Genomic DNA, 21,222 nt, shown 5'->3' with positions numbered 1-21,222 from the left:
TTACATGAGTTCGTGTGTGTTTGTGAGTCATTTTGTGTGAGGTGTAATCTGTTGATCTGACAGGCAGCAACGTGTACAAATGTGTGAATAGTTGGTCTCTTTCACTGAGAGGATGCTTGGCTGCATTTCTTTATTTGAAACTACAGTTATTTGTATTTTGATGCAGATAGCAGTCTTTCGTTGCGTGAACTCTGGAGGATTTGTATTGTTATGGTTTGTCTTCAAGATATTTGCATGTGATTATTTCTTTGATTGGTATCTTGTACGTTGGGTCTGTGTTTTGCCTCTGCAGTAGTGTGTGTGTGTGTGTGTGTGTGTGTGTGTGTGTGCGTGTGTGCGTGTGTGCGTGTGTGTGTGTGTGTGTGTGTTTGTGTGTGTGTGTGTGTGCGTGTGCGTGTGCGTGTGTGTGTGTGTGAGCAGATTGTATCTGTGCATCCATTTTTGTGGGATTGTTGTAATTGTTTGAAAAATGCAATAATAAATAAAGATTGAATCACTTGTTCTGAGTAAAAGAAACTGAGGATTCCTTTACAAACGTTTAACTGTGATTTGTACATCTTTGGAAGCATTTCCTAAAAGTTCAATAAAGGTCTGATGATGGTTAATGAAATTTGATTTTATGTACTGATTGCTCAAACACTGATTGAATACAAAAACTGTTGGAGAAATAAAACGGGAATTGTTTTCAGACAATCTGGAAGAACCAGACCAGTTTCTTCTGACACAAAGTTAAACAAGACTGCAGAGTGAGAAATTAGACTCTGTGGAAATGAGTGGCAGTCTTTCTTTTTCAGTATTTCTTTGGAGTTTGTTCTTCCTGGAGGTAGATGGAGTCAAACATCCACTCAGCCTGTACACTGTTGAAAGATGTGTCCTACAAAAGCTGACTCAATTCCTTCTTGTCCTGTTAGTGACCATCAGTCAGTGTCTCATCGGACTGCAGTTTATTGGCTTTTTCTCTATTAAGGCATAACTGAGCTCCATTGTGTCTTTTGAACCAATTTCAGTCCACATATGAAGTTCCAGCTTTCACTGAAAACCAAGAAATTAGAAATGTCCCAAGGTCTTCCAATATAGAGTGACTACTTGATTGTGTTTACTTTTTTTCTAATTGTGTCTCTATAGAATCCTAAATTGTCAGAATTTAAAATCTCAAAAAAAAGGATCTGATTAAACTGATTCCAGCAATATATTTGATTGAAATTCAACATTATTTAGTAGTTTAAACATTTATTTCTTACATTCATAAACACTGCAATAGAAAAAAAAGGAGTTTGCTGGAATATCATGACAGTGATGTTTCATGATTTATTTGATTTCCATCCAACAGAAAATAAGACTGCTAAAATCCCATAAACTCTGGTTCTTACTCTTACATGGTGTCATTTATAAGGCAAGGGAAACTGATTTATAGAAATGTATTAAAGCTTTACAAAGAAATAAATGACAGACTATTTAAACTTGTTAAAACACATAACAAATACTTATATAAAGATACCGAGAGAATCAAATAAAAACACATATCAAAAAATAATTCCTTAAAAATTTCCACATGTGAGCATTTGGGGTTTCTGTGGTTTTCGTGGGCTCGAGAGGGACTTTCAGTTGGGGTAATGAATTGATTATTTTGTGCATAGCACTTTGCGTTGCATTGTTTTCTCACATGAAAAGTACTCGACAAATTCATTTCGATTAATTTCATTTGACCGTGAGCATTGTGACTGGAGTTACAACCCCGCCCCCTGCGGCCTGATGAGGCACTACACCCTGCCGGTGCAGTCAGTGAAAGCCCACATGTTTGGAACGCGGCCGCGCGCTCCACTCGGAGGTTTCCGGAGGGTTTGTACCGCCATGTGTTGGAACGCGGCCGCTCGCCGGCGCCTCCGTCACGTATCGGGGGCTCCCTCCCTGGAGTGCACAGCCACAGCTAGCTGCTGTAGCAAAACAACTTGTGAAACAAAGTCACGTTACTCCGTTACGTTACTCTAAAGTCCTGGAGAGGTTGTGACGGGAGAGGAGACGATGCCCACGGTGTCTAAAGCGGACGGGATGCGCGGCCTGGCCGTGTTCATCTCCGACATCAGGAACTGTAAGTTTGTTTTCATCACCTTCACTGACACCTCTTCTTCTTCTTCTTCTCGGGTTCGCTAGTGACAAGTTAGCCGGGGTGACACCCAGAGCAGCACTTTCTAGGCGAAATCTTCTGTCGTTTTCTCGCTGTGTACACGGGTTTGTTAAAAGTCGAACTTTAAGGCGTGTTATAGACGGAAACACCCCGCAGCTGTGGGCTGTGAGCCCCCGCTGGCTCGTTAAAACGGGCTTTAGCTCCGAGCGGCTAACGTCAAGTCAAAGGGCGTGGACCAGACCAGCGCCCCGAAAAGTAGTGGACAGAAAGACCCACTAAAATCACTTTCTGCTGCCTCACATGTGCAACATTTACCCCTCAGTTAACCTCTTAGTGTTCCCCGTTTCCTCATCCGAACCCTGAGCCCTGGTGTGTTTACTGTTCTGTGAAGGTGCAGCTGTTAAACATCCAGGAAGTGTCCCTGGAAGAATAATAATAATAATAATAATAATGAAATAAACACATGATTTTACTGAAGATAGAAATAACATACACAGGCGTGTGTCTGCCGGATCTACCCTGTTAGACTGGCTGTGTAAATGTAAACGTAAATTCATTTAATGTGAATGTGCAGAAGCAGGGGCATCTCAAAGGATAAGGAAGTCCAATCTGGGTGTTTTCTTCACTCATCACATGCAAACAAATGTTTCCCTTATTGGAGAAAAACAGAAAAATACACTTCCCAGGTTGAAGAAGGGGTTTGATTTGGCTTCACTGTGTAATATCTTTTTATACCAATCAGACATTAAAATTGGTCCAAAGCTTTTCTTTCCGGGGGACTGCAGAAGTAAACAGGTTAAGAATCACTGCAGTGCATGTCCATAATTATAACAATAACAACTTCAAATGATCAGTATTTTGTTATTATTTTTGTTTTATTTATTTAGTGTGGTTCTTATTGATTAGTTCTGGACATGTAAACTAATCAGATTACATATTTAAAATTCTGTTAGTTCTTAGTTCAGTGAGTCTAATGATCAATCTGTGATATATTGTACAGCCCTGATAGTTACAGCTTTATTCATAGTTTATTAGGAGTTTGTTCTTTTGCAGTGATTTCCTCCACTCCTTACATTTGTTCTTAATTCCCAAGCGATCTGCGATCAAATCTTTTTCCTCTGAGGTTTCTCTGGATATTCCTGAATTTAATGATTCAAACATATTATTTAATGTAGATGATACAATCCTCAAAAGGGGATCACCTCCCTCTGCTATTATTTCAAATATGTAATTATATTAGAGTGTTATCACTATTGAGATGATTAGGTCATTCTGTATTCTACTGAATGTTTTTAGTCTTCAGCTTCAAAATTATATATATATTTTTTTATCTCAGTTTTAACATTTTATAAGTGGTCTTTATTGATCATTATTCTTCATTCATATCTCGGAGCTTCATCATCCCATGAAACCAGAAATAATGATGTATGTGTGGTGATGAATGACAACCATCTAAAACAATTGTTTTTAATGTGACAAACTGGTTTTATTGCCAGGCTTCGGCCAAACTAAAGAAAAGTCCTCGATTTCTGAAATACAGTTTGGCAATTTAAAGACGAACGAAGAAATGACCAACAAATGGGGATGTGATTGGGAAATCTTCCACTTAATACTCAATTATAGTTACAACCTTTAAGACTTCGTTGCACAAAACACATTGTTTGTCCTCCATAGTATATGTGTTTTATCAGGCTCAGTTTACTTGTGTAGAAAAACTGTTTTGACCTCCACTGAATGGTTCTTACAGTAACATTTATCTTAAGTGTTTTTTCATCCAATCACAGGTCTGCACTGATTCAACGACCCACTTTTGGGTCTTAACCCACCGCTTCTGTATCTCTGATCTGAAAGTATCTTCGTCTTGTTGCAGGTAAAAGTAAAGAGGCCGAGATCAAGAGGATAAACAAAGAACTGGCCAACATCCGGTCCAAGTTTAAAGGTAGGTGCTGACAACTGTTACGCAACACACTGAAGACAAGTACACTTGTTACAAAAAAATTAAAAAGTAATGGAGTTACTTTACTACAACAAATAGTAACTTAGAAAGGTAACTTGTGAAAATACATTCGTTTTATTTTTTAAATGCTTTAAATGTCATGTTTTGATCATGATGTTTTAATGAAAAATCCCCATTAGTTTGTCAGAGTGGGAACTATAAGCCACTTTTCTCAAATGAAGCCCAGACACCAGAAAAGGCTGGATTTCTGTCTTAACGGCTTCTGAATGAAAAGTAGTGGCTTGAATGGCAGCCAGTTTTTTTTATACCTCTTGGGAGAATAATATTAGTCCGTTAACGTTATTGTTTGTGTGTCCAATCAGGAGACAAAGCACTTGACGGCTACAGCAAAAAGAAGTACGTGTGCAAGCTGCTCTTCATCTTCCTCCTGGGCCATGACATCGACTTTGGACACATGGAGGCCGTCAACCTGCTCAGCTCCAACAAGTACACGGAGAAACAAATCGTACGTATACTGCTGGGCTCTGGTAGTGGGTTTTAATACAGGGGCTGTTTTTAGTGACTGCCAAAGCCGTTGTTTAACCAAAGTTTGCCCTTTTCACTTGAAAATTGTGTTCAATCAGGGCCTGAGACAGGCTCTGGTACACTGTTACACTGTTACACAGATCCAGTCTGGTAAGTTCAGTGTACCTGGAGATTTGTTTATACACCAAACCGTCTCCTCTTCCTCTAGAAAAACCAGCTTCCGTTTCAAATATTTCAAGACTGGTAGATCCTTTTTCTTATTTTTAGTTTCACATAAGAGCTTGGAGAGCTTTTTGAATCCCGCTCACTTTTAATCAGCTCTACCTGGAACATTTACAATATTAGTAAAGAATAGAAGGATTTTTATGTGTTGGTTTGGTTTAAACGACGAGTGTAAAACACAGTTTAGTTCAGGGGCGACATACAGTACAATTTCATCTTGAATGGGGCAGACCGGTAAAATATTTCCATAATAACCTTTAAATTTCATTTGTTTGACACCAATGTTTTAAAGTGTCTTCTGGAAAAAAAACCAACATCATTTTCTGTATCGCCTGCATACAGTTTCTCTTTAATCTGATGACGTTTGGCCCAACCGTGTTTCCCGGTGTCTCCTCCAGGGTTACCTCTTCATCTCGGTGCTGGTGAACTCCAACAGCGATCTCATCCGTCTCATCAACAACGCGCTGAAGAATGACCTGTCCAGCCGTAACCCCACCTTCATGAACCTCGCTCTGCACTGCATCGCCAACGTGGGCAGCAGAGAAATGGCCGAGGCCTTCGCCTTGGACATCCCCCGCATCCTGGTCGCAGGGTTTGTACCTGGATATTACAGATCAGTACAGATAAATGATTGTAACAGCTAGTGATGTATTGAAAAATAGGTGGAAAATGAGTGGATTCAAATGTGGGTTTTTTTGTTAAAAAAATCCAGAGTTTTTCTCTTTATGTTTGACATTTTTCTTTACACTTGGTATGTTTCTTTGAAAGTGTTGCATATTTTGGTTTATTCTGACTTTTGTGCAGTGGAAACGCACCACGAGAGCTGCAGTTTTTTGAAGATGTACTCACCCAGTCAGCGAGAAATCAAAATTTAGCTATCAAATTAACTCAAATTTGCTGACACATTGATTTTGATCTGAGTATCTGTGGGATTAAAACTGCGTTTACCAGTGATTTACAGTTAATCTGGTGTTTTTTCTGAATGCGAATGTAACCATTTAAGTAGATGTTTTGAGCTTTAATACATTTTCTCTATCGGGTAGTTGAAAGTGATTGTTTTTTTTCCAGAGACACCATGGACAGTGTGAAGCAGAGTGCAGCTCTCTGTCTATTGCGACTCAACAGGACCTCCCCAGACCTCATCCCAATGGGGGATTGGACAGCGCGGGTGGTCCACCTGCTCAACGATCAGCACCTGGTCAGAGCGGATCCAACACACCCCCTTTACACATTCACTGCACATACTGCATTCTAACTCCCAGCAGGTTTCATCTATGAAGAGTCGAGGGGGAAAGAACACACATAACAAACGATTTGATGACGACAGTTATTTAAAAATGGTCTTTTCCAGTCTCTGGTTTCCCTTTTCCACCTTGTTCACATATAATTCTGGCATCAGATTCAAATTATGGCAAAACTATACCAATCTTTAGATTAAACAAAACCACAAGACATAAAAAACATACATTTACTTAGGAGTTTAAAGAGTGATAATGCAAGTAATGTAACTGCAACGGCTAAAAAATATATTCACATATGAGAAGAAAAATGTATTTCAGCAGTTAAAAAGTGTAACGAGCTGCTTTAGGCCATAATGCAAAACCTTAAAAGAACTGAACTACATATGTAATTATTAAAGACAAATCATTTTTCAGAAATTCAGGATTTGCTTTGTTGTCTTTGTGACATTTGAAATTGAATATCAAAGACAACGTTCCAACTTTTCTGGCCACCATCTATCATCCAGTCTTGCCACAGCTCATACAGTTTCTTCTTCTTTTGAAACAACGCATCATTTCTTGCTCATTTCCTGTGAATTGTAGGCTGTTGCTGTGTTTTCAGGGCGTGGTCACAGCGGCCACCAGCCTCATCACCACGCTGGCCCAGAAGAGTCCAGACGAGTTCAAGACCTCCTTGTCGCTGGCGATAACCCGGCTCAGCAGGGTGGGTGTCAGCCGGACCCTTCGCATGGCTCCTTGAGCTCTCCTGGGTTGAACGTTCGATTTGTTCTGTTCTTCCAGATTGTGACGTCGGCGTCCATCGACCTCCAGGACTACACATATTACTTCGTCCCTGCACCGTGGCTATCGGTCAAACTGCTGCGCCTGCTGCAGTGTTACCCTCCACCAGGTAACCTGCAATAACCTCATCTCATAAATTTTTTTTTTCAAATGTTCATTATTACACTGTACTGTCTTTGTGTTTACAGAGGACGCGTCACTGCGGAGTCGTCTCACAGAGTGTCTAGAGACAATCCTCAATAAAGCCCAGGAGCCGCCCAAGTCGAAGAAGGTTCAGCACTCCAACGCCAAGAACGCGGTTCTGTTTGAAGCCATCGCCCTCATCATCCACCATGACAGGTCAGCCATGTTTCTGCGCTGGAGCTACTTCAGCTAACCCCTCCTATCGACCAGCTGCCATGAGCTCTGGTCCCTGTGCAATCGTTCATGTTGAAATATGTCTGTAAAAAAACCACAGCTTGTTGTTCTGTCTCGTCTCCCAGCGAGCCCACCTTGCTGGTACGAGCCTGCAACCAGCTGGGCCAGTTTTTACAGCACAGGGAAACCAACCTCCGCTACCTGGCTCTGGAGAGCATGTGCACGCTGGCCAGCTCCGAGTTCTCTCACGAGGCCGTGAAGACTCACATTGAAACTGTGATCAACGCTCTGAAGGTGCAATGAATCACACTCGCACGTCTTTCCTTTACGGTGCTCACAGTAAGATAATAAATAAGGATTTGGGGGCAGTCAGGAAGTCTCCTTGAGCTACAGTGTCGCAGCTCATTCAATTAGACTAATTCCAGTAATGCCAGAAGTGGTTTTCATGACTCATCACTGCTCTAGACATCTCAGTGGTTTGTCAGAATGATTCACCAAAACCAACAATGTGCTTTAGCATGATGTCAGAACTCATGGTTCACAAGCTCATTAAATGCTGCAGCCAAAAGTGATGAAAAGTCAAAACAAAAACACTGAATTTATGAAACTATGCAGATTCTCTTTTTCTTAATCGGTTCCTAAATAATAACGTATTTGTTTATGTGGTCCGTTGTACAAACCTGCGGTTTAAGCATCAATATCCAAATTAGGTCAAAAATCTTTAAAAGACTCAAGGTCTAAAGGTCGTCTGAATATTTCTGAGAGGATCAAGAACAACATTTACACTCAAAATACCCTTTTTAATGCAAGGTAATTGTTTACAGCAGGGCTGTCAAACCTAAGGCCCGTGGGTCAAAAGTGGCCCGCAAGAGGTTGGCCATTTTAATTGTGATGGCCAAATTAATATGTGATGTTTTTTGTGGGAATGTTTCACGTGATTGTCGGCTCTCCGTTACTTTATCCAGAATTCCCAAACTTCCCTCCATAAAATGGCTCCAGGTTTTCATCGTGTTTGTTTCCCACACAGACAGAGAGAGACGTGAGCGTGCGCCAGCGGGCGGTGGATCTGCTCTACGCCATGTGTGACCGCAGCAACGCCAAGCAGATCGTGGCCGAGATGCTGAGCTACCTGGAGACGGCGGACTACTCCATCAGAGAGGAGATAGTGGGTTACCGGACCTGCTGGCTGGGAATTCCCTCTGTGCTTTACTTCAGACTTAACACTGGCCTCTCCCTCTCAGGTGCTAAAGGTGGCGATCCTCGCAGAAAAATACGCCGTGGACTACACCTGGTACGTGGACACCATCCTCAACCTCATCCGCATCGCCGGCGACTACGTCAGCGAGGAGGTTTGGTACCGTGTCATCCAGATTGTTATAAACCAAGACGACGTGCAAGGCTACGCCGCCAAGACGGTTTTTGAGGTGAGTTTGGAGATTAACGTCATCATCTGAACTCCTGGCGGATCTGTGTAGTGAAGTTTCATGCATTTTCTACACCTTTGTAACTTACATCATATCAGGGGGAAATCAAAACACTTTTCTTTGTCCCATTCCAACTCTTCTCTCCTCCCCCCCCTTGTCTTTCCTGACTTGCAGGCACTCCAGGCTCCCGCCTGCCATGAAAACCTGGTTAAAGTAGGTGGTTACATCCTGGGAGAGTTTGGAAACCTTGTCGCTGGTGACTCACGTTCAAGGTGCAAATGTCCTCCAAAAACTTATTCTACTCTCCAGATAATCACATCATTTACTGAGATTAACGTGAAGATTGTCATGGAAAAATCATATTACCGGATCTTTGTTGTGATTGGGTCTGGAAAAAGTCACTTCCTTACATGTATTTCAGCTTCAGTACTACCAGTCATTCAATCATTTGTGTTTTTCTTTTTTTTTTTTACTTCCTCAAAAACTTCTAAATTACAGTCTCTCTGGCCGACTTATTGAATGAGTTAGTAACAACTTGAGTTACTGGCAAGTTTAAAGACCAGCCGACTCACCAGTTCACTGAGCTCGCTGGTTCACTTATTGATGTGCAGATTCTTTGCCAATTGACTTCCTGACTTAATGAATAAAGATCGACTTACCGTACGTACTGATGATTTATAGTTAATTACCATTCATTCATTCATTCATTCATTCATTCATTCAAAGTGAAATATCAGGAGAGAGTCTAGTTTGTGGAACTGATAAGATAAAAGTTGGACCAAAAAATAAAAGACTTTGTTCTTTCCAATCACACACTCACAAACTTAAATAACCACAAAACAACAAAAAGTAAAAAAAACAACAACTAATCAATACACTTTCCAAATATAAGATATAAACACTAAATGTGATAAGAAAAATACTTAACTATAGAAATTATCTGTCCATGCAGCAAGCACATTTTATGTGATAAGAAATCTTCCCAAAACATTCGAATGTGAATTTAAGATTAGACGGTAAAATCAAGCACTAAAAGTAATTAAATGGCTTTTAAAAAGCCAAATTATCAGTCATGTCTAACAATAGGATTTTGAATCTTGTCAAGTACCAAATAATTTTCAGTGTAAACTGGTATGAATGCAGTAGTCGCATGGATCGACATTTATAGATCAAAGTGAGAGTAGATGCGTATTGGTGTGTTATCTTGAATAAGACCTGTAATAAAAACTATTGTTCATTAGGCAGAGCACATATTGTGTTGTGTCTGTTTTCGACGTGTCTGTGTCCTGTGTGTCTCGTGTTCCAGCCCTCTGGTCCAGTTCAACCTCCTTCACTCCAAGTTCCACCTGTGCTCCGTGCCAACGCGGGCGCTCTTACTGTCGGCTTACATCAAGTTCATCAACCTGTTCCCAGAGGTGAAGGCCACCATCCAGGACGTCCTGCGCTCCGACAGCCAGCTCCGCAACGCCGACGTGGAGCTGCAGCAGAGAGCGGTGGAGTACCTGCGGCTCAGCTGCATCGCCAGCACCGACATCCTGGTCAGTGACGTACCGAGAGCCTGCCGGTTAAAGTCAAATCAAAAGAGCGGCTCCGTGAGAGGCAGGTCTCTGGAGGGGCGGTGGGACTCGTCATTCTAAGTGGAATGTGAAGTTCATGAGAGAAAACATGACAGTAGGCCAATTTGTTTGTGTCGTAGCGCCACACAACATCAACAACTTACTTATAAATATGGGCATTTCTACACAACACTGAGATTTTGTTTGTTGTTTGTTTTTTTTTGATACATAAAGACTCCTAAAGGAATGGAAAAGAAAAGCAGATGAAGAGTAATGAGAAGTTCACATATTTTTTCCCTTTTTGAATCTTTTTTCTTTTTCCCGTTTTTCCCCCGCTTTTTTTCTTTTTCTGTTATTTAACCTGATGATACATTTCATTTTCTTCTTACAAAATATCATGAGTAGTATGTATATTAAATTTAGTTTGGGGAAAATAATGACTCAGACAATAACTCGCTCGCCGTTTTATGAAGTGACGCTAAAATTTGAGTCATTTCTTGTGTTTTCCGACACAACAAACCTGCTGCATGTGACGGAATTGGTTTGAGGAGGTTTTTAATTGCAATTTTCAGCAGGACTTATTAAAAACTGCTGAAAGTAATCTTACATTTCTATGAAGCGTTCAACTAGATTTGTGAAAGGATATTTAATTAAATGTAGGTAAACTTTTCCCTTGTGTCTCTTTGCTTTAACACAGAGGAATGTGGACTTTTCATTATTTAACGTTTTTGAAATTTTTTTTTTTTAAAGCTGGATTGTTCAGTATGTTCTCGTGGAGCTGCTGGTTGAGCATTTCTGCTTTAAATGTGCGTTTCCGACGCTTCGCTCCGTGCGTCTCCACAGGCCACGGTGTTAGAAGAAATGCCTCCGTTCCCGGAGAGAGAGTCTTCGATCCTGGCCAAGCTGAAGAAGAAGAAGGGCTCGGGAAAACTGCCAGACATAGACGACTCTCGACGACACGTCAATGGCAGCACGGAGCACGGCGACAACCCCGAGCCCACAAACAAGGCGAGTCACAGATCAGAGAAGAAACAGTCGGGTCTGCACAACTGCAGTTAGATTTTCAACTTTTATGACAAGGAAAAGTCTTTTAACACATATGGCATTGACTTATTTGATGTGTTATTCAATGGAGTGTGAATTGCTGCTCTATGTGGAGTTACGTTGTTTAGAATATCGATTCTATTCTAAAAATCAGCACGTTGATAAACGTGTGTTTTATTCCCAAATTTGTCTCACCACCGGGATTCAGGCCTTCCTGAGAGTGTGCGTCCATGTTTTCCTGCTTATTCACATTTCACTGCCTTTGCTCCTTCTCACGACCAGTAATGTAATAATTTTTTCCATTCTGAAAGTGATAAAGCCAATGCTGTGATAAACTGACAATAGGGTTGTCAAAGAGTAAAATATTTTTTACAACCATGATTGAAACAAAGTGCCGCAGGGTTTGTAGCCTCAATGAATGGCTTTGATAACCCCACCCCCACCTTCTGGAGCGTTCACAAAATTATACACCATTAAACATTTTGTCTTATTTTTATTCCATTAACACAATAGAATTTTTTTTAGAAGGACTCCTGGCTAAAAACAGCTTTCAAAAAAGACACAATAACAAAAAAACCACAAGAAATCTAGAAAAACTTGAAAAACGGCTTAGAAAAAACTTTAAATGACAAGGATTTCTAAAATAAATAAAGCTTAGAAATGGAAGGAGAATCATGAAAAACTGTTTTAAAAAGAGCCGAAATGGTTAAAACTGCTAAAATGTACAAAAAAAAAAAAATCTCAAAAATGCTGATAAAACTAAAGCGATGAGGCTAAAATCGAGTTCAAAGTGGCTGAAAATGTCATGAAAGGTTTATTATCCTAGATTGTAATTAAAGTTCATAAATGCAACATAAGCTACAGTTTTTATATGTATATCAAAATATATATATATATATATATATGAAACTTTATAAGCTGTGTTAGCTTCATTTTTAAGGTTAAATGTGCTTTGCAGCTGAAGGTAAATTTGATTTGGTAGAAAGTGACGACATCAGCTCTTTTGGTCATAAAGCTGGCAGACCTCCACACTGAACCTGTTTTTGATAAGCAAACTGCACAAACCTGCAAAACAAAAGCTGTTACTTCCAGTAAATTCAGTCCTATTATGTATTATTATATTATTTTGTTTGCAGTTATTACATTTTAAAAGGATTTTTTAACCAACAATTTTCTTTTTTTTAATGTAAAGCACTTTGTAACCATGTTTTAGAAAAGTGCTTTGTAAATAAAGTTATTATTACTATGATCATATAATTATTATTATATAACTGGCAAGTTATTAAATTCTAACTGTATGGGCTTTATTCCATTGGGAAAGGCCAGCATTATTACATTATCGGTGGTCCAAGTCTTTTCCCTTTTAGTTTCTTCTCGTTTTCTTTCCTGGGTCCTTACCTTCATCTCTTCCTTCCTCTTCCTGTTCTCCTCTCCTCCTTCTGTTTGTCTCTCCATCAGTCTCCTCCCTCCCTGTTGGAGGACCTCCACTCCACCGACAGACCCCGCCCCTCCTACTTTACCCCCATCGTGCCGACTCCTCGGCCAATGGTAGAGTGATGGCACAATGAAAAAAATTACAGGGGCACGAAATCATGTGGAGTCTTGAAAACACTTAAACATTGTATTGGTGCAAGTGGTGTTTAGAAGCTGCTCTGTGTTGTGTCTCGCAGTGCTAAAGAGTTTTGTGTGTTCTCATTAGGTATCTGTAACTAATCACAATTTAATAAAAAGTAAATAAAAAGAATTTGGAAAAAAAAAAACATTGACTTTTTCAAAACATCTACTCTGTGCCACAACAAAGAAAACTTTCAATTTGAAGTGTTTTTAATAGCACTACTTTACTTATCCAACCGCTCTATTGGACTGATATTGATATTGGACTGTATGTTTCCCTTGAACTGAAATGAGTTTGACGCCGCTGGACTAGATGATCTAATACTGGAAACTAAAAGATGAGACGATGCTTCATATCCTAACGTTTGTTCACAGAAAAAGTTCTGCTCCCGTTTACACTTATTAACAATAAAGTAACTAAAGACCCTGCATGTGTTGAAGGGAAACCCTACCTAATGAACATTACCTGCGACATGGGGTTTTGACAGAGTTGCTGTGTGAAGCGTTTTGTGTGTCGGGGACAATGAATGCTGTTTCTTCTCTGGCAGGTTCCCAGCCAATCCTTCACAGACACGCTGAACCTGAACTCCACCGCACCGTCAACAGGAGCCAGTCTGCTGGTGGATGTGTTTTCTGACAGCTCCACCTCGTCCACTGAAGTTTCAGAAGAGCATTTTTCCAGGTGGGGGATCACACAGGTAGACTTTATATAACGGTGTGATAAGAAGCGGCGACGATGCATTATGGCTGTTTTTACAAACTCACCGTGACAGCGTGGCTTTGAGGCTAATGCCAGTTTGCTATCTTACCTGGCAGCGTCACAACATCTCGGCTCACGTCTCAGTGTTGTGTCACTACTCATGAGATTTGTTTAAAAAAAAAAAAAAAAAATCTGTTTTCTTTGAAATGTTTCCAATTGTCTTTATTGTTTGGCTGGATTAGAGCCTCTCGTGGGCCAGTTTTGTCCCATGAACTTTATGTTTCATGCCCCTGATCTAAACAAAGCCGTGTGACACCTGACATTGAAACCAGCAGGAAGCAGGACTGTCCTGTGAACTTAGTGTCTCCGACATCATTTATTGAGAAGCAGCCTGGTTCAGCCTCTGCTGACACTTTGTCCATCATGAAGAAACACCTACTGCCCAATAGTCTCGGCTACACTGGACCTTCATCTTCATCGCTTTGTTCAGATTGTATTAAACACTTCGCCATTATCTGGAGGGGCCGTCGAGCTCCCTCTCCGTCAGGGACCACAAATGTGTTTACAAGTTCTCTCCAACAGCCTCTCTTGTAAATTCTACTGTTTTTGTCCGCTTCTAGGTTTGTTTGTAAGAACAATGGCGTGATCTACGAGAACCAGCTTCTGCAGATTGGACTGAAAACTGAATACCGGCAGAACCTGGGTGAACACATCCGACAGTTTTCCTTCTTTTCTCCTCACTTCTGCACCTTTTTATGATTTAGAGTTTTGTCGTTATGCTTCATCGTTTGAAGATTACTCAGCAAAGGACAACCTGTGTATAATGAGCATGTTTTTGTCCCGCAGGTCGTATGTATGTGTTCATTGGGAACAAGACGTCCACTCAGTTCCTCAGTTTCACCTGCTCAGTGTCCAGTGACGACACACTCAAAGCTCATATCCTTTCCACTGCTCCATAACATCTCGTTACAAAACTTTCCTCCAGTAGTTACTGACCCAGCCTATGCCGCCTGCCACTCCTTCAAATCCTCATAATCACCTGCTATAGGTCTACACAGTCCTTGACCATCTCCTCCACAGCTGAACATCCACGCTAAGACCGTTGACCCCATAATCGAGGGAGGAGCTCAGGTCCAGCTGATCCTCAACATCGAGTGTCTGTCTGACTTCACAGACGCTCCCGTACTCAACATCCAGTTCAGGTTGGTGTGTGGAAGAAGGAATTACCTTTTATCAGTGAGTTCATGTCTGCGTCACACCGCTGACTGTGTGTGTGTGAACAGATACGGGGGAGCTTTACAAAACGTGGCGGTGAAACTCCCGGTGATGCTGAACAAGTTCTTCCAGCCCACCGAGATGACGTCGGAAGACTTCTTCCAGCGCTGGAAGCAGCTCGGAGCGTGAGGATTCAAACCTCATTCAAACTTCTCCTCGAGATGTAAACACGAAGACAAACTTAAAAAGGGATCATGCAGGTTTACAGCATGTTGTAGTGATGGGAACCAAAAAAGAAAGGAGATAAATCCAGGATGTCAGACTGATGTTAGTTCAGGAGCCACATTCCACCCAGTTTCATCTTGAGTTGGCCGGACTGGTAAAATCGTGCCATAATCTTTAAATTATAAGATGTTCTGATGCAAAATACAGTGAAATTCCAGAAAAATTCTCCCCCCAAAAAATGAAAAACAATGATTATAATATAAATTAGGAAATCTACCAAAGCGAAACGGGTAACGCCTCCATCTGTGCTGCAATCCCACTTTGTGCCACCAGATGGTGTTGTGAATCATACTGAAAGTCATCCATCACTCATCTTAACAGAAGAGGAAGAACTCACATTTGAATAGTAAAAACTCCTGGAAACTACTGACATAAAGTTACATAATTAAGCTTTAATACTGGATAAATATCTCCACAGGTACAGATTTGGTTGAAAACATCCGGTTTTTCACATTTCTTTTGTACAAGAAGGTAAAAACTTTCTCTTCTGTGTCCTCAGTCCTCAGCAAGAGGTTCAGAAAATCTTCAAGGCCAATCATCCGATGGACTCAGACGTTGCCAAAGCCAAGGTGAGGAAACCTGCTCCGCCCTGACGTCTGATCAACTCTTGCTCATGACGGTTCTGCACAAATCAGTCACTGATAATCAAATCTTGACAGTTATCATTTGGATTATGGTGATATTTAAAGTACCAGCCAGTCAGTACAACAGTCAGAGAGAATAAAAGAAAACTAAAGCACTCGAATTAATTAAAAAAAAAAAATAATTGTCGTGAATCTGACAGATTCCAGAAACCTGCAGCAGCTGCACCTTTATTTAAGGCAAGGTTAATGATGTGGTTGTCTGTGCGAACGAACAGATTTTGGGTTTCGGTGTGGCTCTGTTGGACGGAGTCGATCCAAATCCTGCAAATTTCGTCGGAGCCGGAGTGATTCACACCAAGAGCACTCAGGTGGGCTGCCTCATCCGGCTGGAGCCCAACCCACAGGCTGAGGTGAGCACACACACGTTCACGTTATACTAGTTAGAGAGAGACGGACGCACGCACGCTGGTCAAAACATCCAGAAACTCTGGGGCAGCTTGTTGTGTGACGACAACGTGGGATGAAGATATAGTTTTTATGTTTGTCTTTGTGAACTGTAAAAACCTTGGTGTGTGTGTGTGTGTGTGTGTTCCAGATGTACCGCCTCACCCTCCGGACCAGCAGGGACTCGGTGTCTCAGCGACTGTGTGATCTGCTCTGTGAACAGTTTTAGTCTCCACGTCAGATCCTTTGTACAATAGAGTTTGTTGTTTTTTTTGTTTTTTTTTAATTTGACGAGCTCTACATGTCAACAGATTTAAATGTGTTTGTTTGTTTTGCTGCACAGGGCCTTACTAACACGTCTCTGCTTTAAACTCTATGTTTGCACTCTGACTGCGAGCACCTTAGCTGAATGTTTGTTTCGCCGGATGTTGGGTACCGTTTCAGAAACCTGGAAGTCTGAGACGCTTGTTTCACAAAGACACTCGCTGCACTTCAGTGAAAGTAGAAACACACAATCACGGACACTATTAAAGCCTCCTTGTTTCACACGTCTCTCTCAGGACAGACATTTCAGGGGATTTCACACACTCACACTCAAGAGTTTGGAACACTAAGGTTTGTTGTTTCACTTGTAATGTATTTTTCCTGAATATCTTTCGTAACTCTTCACGTCGTGCCTGTAAACTTCAGTTGAATCCTTTAATGAGACTGGAGGGACGTCGTCCGCTCCGAACTGCCTCGCAGGACTAAACACTGCCTCCTTATTTCAATAAAGCAGTCTGGTGTTCAACACATCCGTCTTTATCGCAATCCTTTCATCAGAAACAGTCTGTATTCCAGATTCATGTTACTCTGCCTCTCCGGAGAATCAACTAAAGCCTCCACAGAGGTCGTTTGACTCATTTTATTAATATGATTCACTTTTTTCTGCGTATTCATCCAGTCTGCAGTCTAAATTCATTTTGTAGTTCTTTGTCATTAATAATCTCCCTTTAAATTCACAGTGGTTTACGTTTTTGGTGGAAAATAAACATGAGCAACTCAAATAATCAGACAGCAGGTAATTCTGATCTGCATAGAGACAAATACAAAGTCTAACCTGATGTCATACAAACGGTTAAATCTGTTGTGGTTTTTTTTCAGTTGTGACTTGTCGATTAGGGTTGGAGTCCCTCGGAATGTATAAGGAAACTCTTTCCAAATTATATCAAACATGCAGATGCGTAAGATCTGGTGAACCACAAATCATCTCGTTACATACTTCTTCCCTTTCAGTGTAAAGACACACACACACACACACACACACACACACACACACACACACACACACACACACACACACACACACACACACACACACACACACACACACACACACACACACACACACACACACATCTTGACTGGTACCTAGAGTTCTTTTCAGTTGATGAATTATGGATTTTTTGTATTCTTTTTTGAACGAGTATAAACAGAAACATAAATAGAAAAAAACTCTTGGTTTGATATCTTTAGACAAACTGAAGAGAAAGAAGTACGTAGTTATTTAAAAATGGTACTTTTATAAAGTTTACTGATTTCCATTAAATTGACAGGGCATACATTTCTGACCTTTCGTCAAAACAGGAACATGCAGATTTAGATCAGTGGGAGAACCATTCGTCTTCCAACAGGGTAGGTCATTTAACACCTGGATTTGCGTCTGTTGCAAACTACCTCGAGGAAACAAACCGATCAGAAAAACTAGGTTGAAGCAAAAATTTGAACATTATTATGGAGGATTGTGGTGCTGCTAAATAAATCATGTTTCATATCCTAATTCTACTTAATCAGCATAAACTGATTTTAACATTTAATCAGTTTATACCAATTAAAAAAGTGCCTCAAACAAATACAAACCTTTTATTTATTTTTATGACAAAAACACGAGTTTAAAAAAAGAAATCTAAAATCTCAAGTTTGATCCTGAATTTTATTTTGATAAAAACACAAGAATAAACCAAAAAAATACCTGATGGATATACACACAAAGTAAATCAATAAGGAAATATTTGAAAAATTACCATCAAGATATTTTTACCACTTTCAATTCAGACTTCCTGGAAATAAATGTTATTCTGAGATTAAAAATAGTAGGAAACTGATTAAATAAGTGAATTGAGATTTTAATCCCAGGTTGATGATGAGAATAAATGTATCTTTTTATGCTCTTCCTAATAGAACAGCATGCACAGTGATTCAGAGCTAAATCGATAAATAAGCGCTAGAATCGGATTTTAGAGATCAATTGCTGAATGGAAAGAAAGAGCTCAGTTTGGTATCAAAAGTACAGGGAGAAACCTTCATTTCAATATTTGAGAAACCAGCTGACAATAAATAGTTTCTAAGCCCAGATGAACTGCTGCATTTAAAGTTTAAAAAACTTAGTGTCTGTTACGGAGTAGACAAAACGTCTCGTTCTGAGTCAGGAGTCCTTTCAGAGCTACGGGAGCTTCAGTCCGAGTACTTGACCTCTGCTCGCAGCTCTTTGGCGACGTAGTTGAGAAGAGCGGCGGTGACCTGCTGCTGTAACGAGCTCCTGCCCATCACGAAGGCAATGAGCTGGGCGGCGTCCGTCCAGTCCAGGTTCCCCAGCACCGCCATCACATCGTTGTAGAGTTTCTTCTGTTGCTGCTGAGGCAGCTCCAGCAGGATCTCAGGGAGCGGCCGGAACTTTCCACTTGCCCACCAGCTGGCGAACACGCTGCCCATCACGCCACCTGTTCAACCAGAGACGGTCTGAGCGCACGGCAAAGCCACGCCACAGCATTTTGACCATATCACCCTTTAGGCTTTTCTACAAAGTATATTTTAATGGTATCTAATCAGTCAAAACGCACACAACACCACTCTGGAGGCTGCCGTTGTTGTTCTGCACATGCTCAGTAGAGGACCAATCAGAACAGTGTTTCCTCCAGAGTGTCATGACTCCCAGTCCTTATTCTCCTAGGACTTAGTAGTTTTATAGTGGAAAGTCACTGTAATAACAATCCAACTTGGTCGTCTGTCCACTAGAATGTCTCCGTACTCTCATTGTGAATGTTTAGAGCGTCTTGTTCTTTGCTGCACGTGTGTGTGGTTTCATCACAAAAACAAGCAACAGCACCCACTAGTAGCCCAACACACCGACAACATTGTAATCACTGTTTCTTCCATTTCCGTGTAAACGGACATCGTTTTCAAAACGTTGCTGTGTGAAAACAAAACTTTTCTGAAATGAAAACGGTACGGTTTCACTGGAAACGTTGTAAACGGGGCCTAAAAGAGTCATAACTAGATTATTTAGCTCGTAAAAGCGACGCCTGATAAGTTGAATACCATAGGTTAAAATAAGACAAGACAAGACTTTATTAGTCCCACATAGGGAAACTAGACCTATTTCTTCATGTCACTTCTCGGTTTGGTCTCCACATGTACGACCTCGTCAGACTCGGAGTCGCTACAGAGGAGAATCTTCTTACTCACCCACAGCGATTCCCGGCGGTCCGGCTAACATGCCCCCTATGAAAGCGGCGCCCCCAGCCATGGCGGCTCCTTCAGCAGCCTTCTTCACTGCCACCTTGATCTGCTCCTGAGCCGAGATCTCGCAGCACAGACGCATGATGTCGTCCACTCGTGGTGCCATCGCTGCGCTCATGCACTGAGGAGACACTAACATGGACTCTCAACACAAAACACACAAGCAGCACGTTGGAAGTCGAGAACTCTTGTGGCTGTGTTGAATGGCTCGGACTGCAGGTAGAGCTCAGTGTAACAGTCAGTGCTGCAAGCCCAGTAAGGCAGATTTAGTCTCAACAAACAACAAAATAATCAGATGGATGAACACTGGCTTCATTTTTTAGCCTAAATCCAACAGTATATAGTAGTTATTGATGTCAACAAAAATCGTTTTGCTTTTATATTTTTTACATTTTCTTGAAGTTTTGGCCTCAAAAGTAGACAAATGGGACTCAATTAATTTTTCCTTTCTAAAACACTGCAATTCCCAGTAAATACATTACAAACAAGGGTTACATCAGAGAAGAAATACAGTAAAAGGGCATACTAGTGTTTACGGTTTATAATCGTCTGAGGCCGGATTGGAGATTGGGATGAATTGGAACCAGAAAAAATGTTGAAGAAACAGTTGGAATTGTTTCCTGCATGGTGGTGAAGTGTGTAAAGGTGTAATGGTGAGCACTTTTGGCTCACAGTTAGAAGTTTACACGTTTGGGTTTTCTCTTGGTACTCAAATGTCACTCCATATGCCAAAAGCTTTTGCTTGAGTGACTCTGGAATGGATCAGTCTGAAAGAGAGTGTGTATGTCAGGTCACTAATCCTAAACTGGATAAACTGGACAAAGCTGTATAGAAGAGGGGTAGAAGTATAATTTCTCAAATCATTCCGATCAGAGTCTCGGTGTTTTCAGGATCATTCAGACTCTTCAGATATATTCAACCAGTCCCAGGAACACGAAACAGAAAGAAACAAGTCGTATTTTCCTGTCTGAACACTTTCTCTTTCACTCCTGTACCGGCAGAAAACCAACTTTAACTTTTGTTCCTCTGGCTGTTTCAAAGAAATCATCCATTTAAATAGAGATTTATATTTAAAACTTAATATTACGTGTGTACAATGTGAGGAGGATCTGTTTACTCTCGGTCAAGTGGGAGCTAAAAAAAAAACACCTCTGTTTTTATCAGTTAAACATGACGGCCTGGCAGACTATTCCACATAAAACCAAACTGTCCCGATTCATTCTGTAAAACCAAAGTGAAATCAGAGTGATATTTCTTACCTTTAGACCTGTTTTAAGAGTGTAAACGGAGGAAAGTCTTCTCACTCACATTTACGCCAACTTCTCTTCTTCTCCGTCCTCATCTAAGTGCAGTAGAAACAGGTTCCGGCTGCACAGCGACCCCACCAGGTTACATGCTGTATTGACATGCCGTTTTCAGTGCAGCAGTATAAATTAGAAGGACTTAAAGGAGACATATCATGCTTTTAAATCCTTCCTTTTTACATATAAATCATACAGTTGTGGTCTATACAACGCGAAACTGCAATGCTTGGGTCTGAATTCCTCATTATTATAGCTCCACAGGCCCCTTTTCAACCCCTTTTCTGATG

At 40.9% G+C, this 21,222-nt stretch overlaps 2 protein-coding genes across 5 annotated transcripts; one reads left to right on the top strand and one right to left on the bottom strand.

Annotated features, from left to right (window-relative positions):
• Positions 1–1,858: 1,858 nt before the first annotated feature.
• Positions 1,859–16,866, top strand: LOC308106570 (AP-2 complex subunit alpha-2-like). The gene is made up of 22 exons (XM_080458395.1): positions 1,859–2,089; positions 3,996–4,064; positions 4,445–4,587; positions 5,228–5,421; positions 5,898–6,027; positions 6,672–6,773; positions 6,851–6,959; positions 7,039–7,189; positions 7,333–7,501; positions 8,235–8,372; positions 8,449–8,631; positions 8,806–8,903; positions 9,938–10,169; positions 11,031–11,195; positions 13,394–13,527; positions 14,166–14,248; positions 14,392–14,482; positions 14,625–14,747; positions 14,829–14,945; positions 15,545–15,614; positions 15,905–16,039; positions 16,225–16,866. Exons 1-22 carry the CDS (start codon positions 2,023–2,025, stop codon positions 16,300–16,302), a joined length of 2,781 nt encoding a protein of 926 aa, XP_080314521.1. The 5' UTR covers positions 1,859–2,022; the 3' UTR covers positions 16,303–16,866.
• Positions 16,867–17,621: 755 nt separating this feature from the next.
• LOC308106574 (protein C19orf12 homolog) lies at positions 17,622–20,981 on the bottom strand. 4 transcript variants are annotated; one of them, XM_080458400.1, is made up of 3 exons: positions 20,891–20,981; positions 19,578–19,763; positions 17,622–18,832 (listed from the first exon to the last, which is right to left on the bottom strand). In XM_080458400.1, exons 2-3 carry the CDS (start codon positions 19,747–19,749, stop codon positions 18,567–18,569), a joined length of 438 nt encoding a protein of 145 aa, XP_080314526.1. In that variant the 5' UTR covers positions 19,750–19,763; positions 20,891–20,981; the 3' UTR covers positions 17,622–18,566. The 4 variants fall into 4 exon arrangements, with proteins under 4 accessions (XP_080314526.1, XP_080314527.1, XP_080314528.1 ...); XM_080458401.1 differs by having other exon boundaries at positions 19,578–19,752; XM_080458402.1 differs by having other exon boundaries at positions 20,940–20,981.
• Between the last annotated feature and the right edge of the window lie 241 nt (positions 20,982–21,222).

The sequence above is a fragment of the Lipophrys pholis genome, assembly GCF_963383615.2.
Source record: "Lipophrys pholis genome assembly, chromosome: 2".
Lineage (NCBI taxonomy): Eukaryota > Metazoa > Chordata > Actinopteri > Blenniiformes > Blenniidae > Lipophrys > Lipophrys pholis.
The sequence above is the reverse complement of the archived record's forward strand: the minus strand, read 5'-3'. Positions and strand labels throughout refer to the sequence as shown.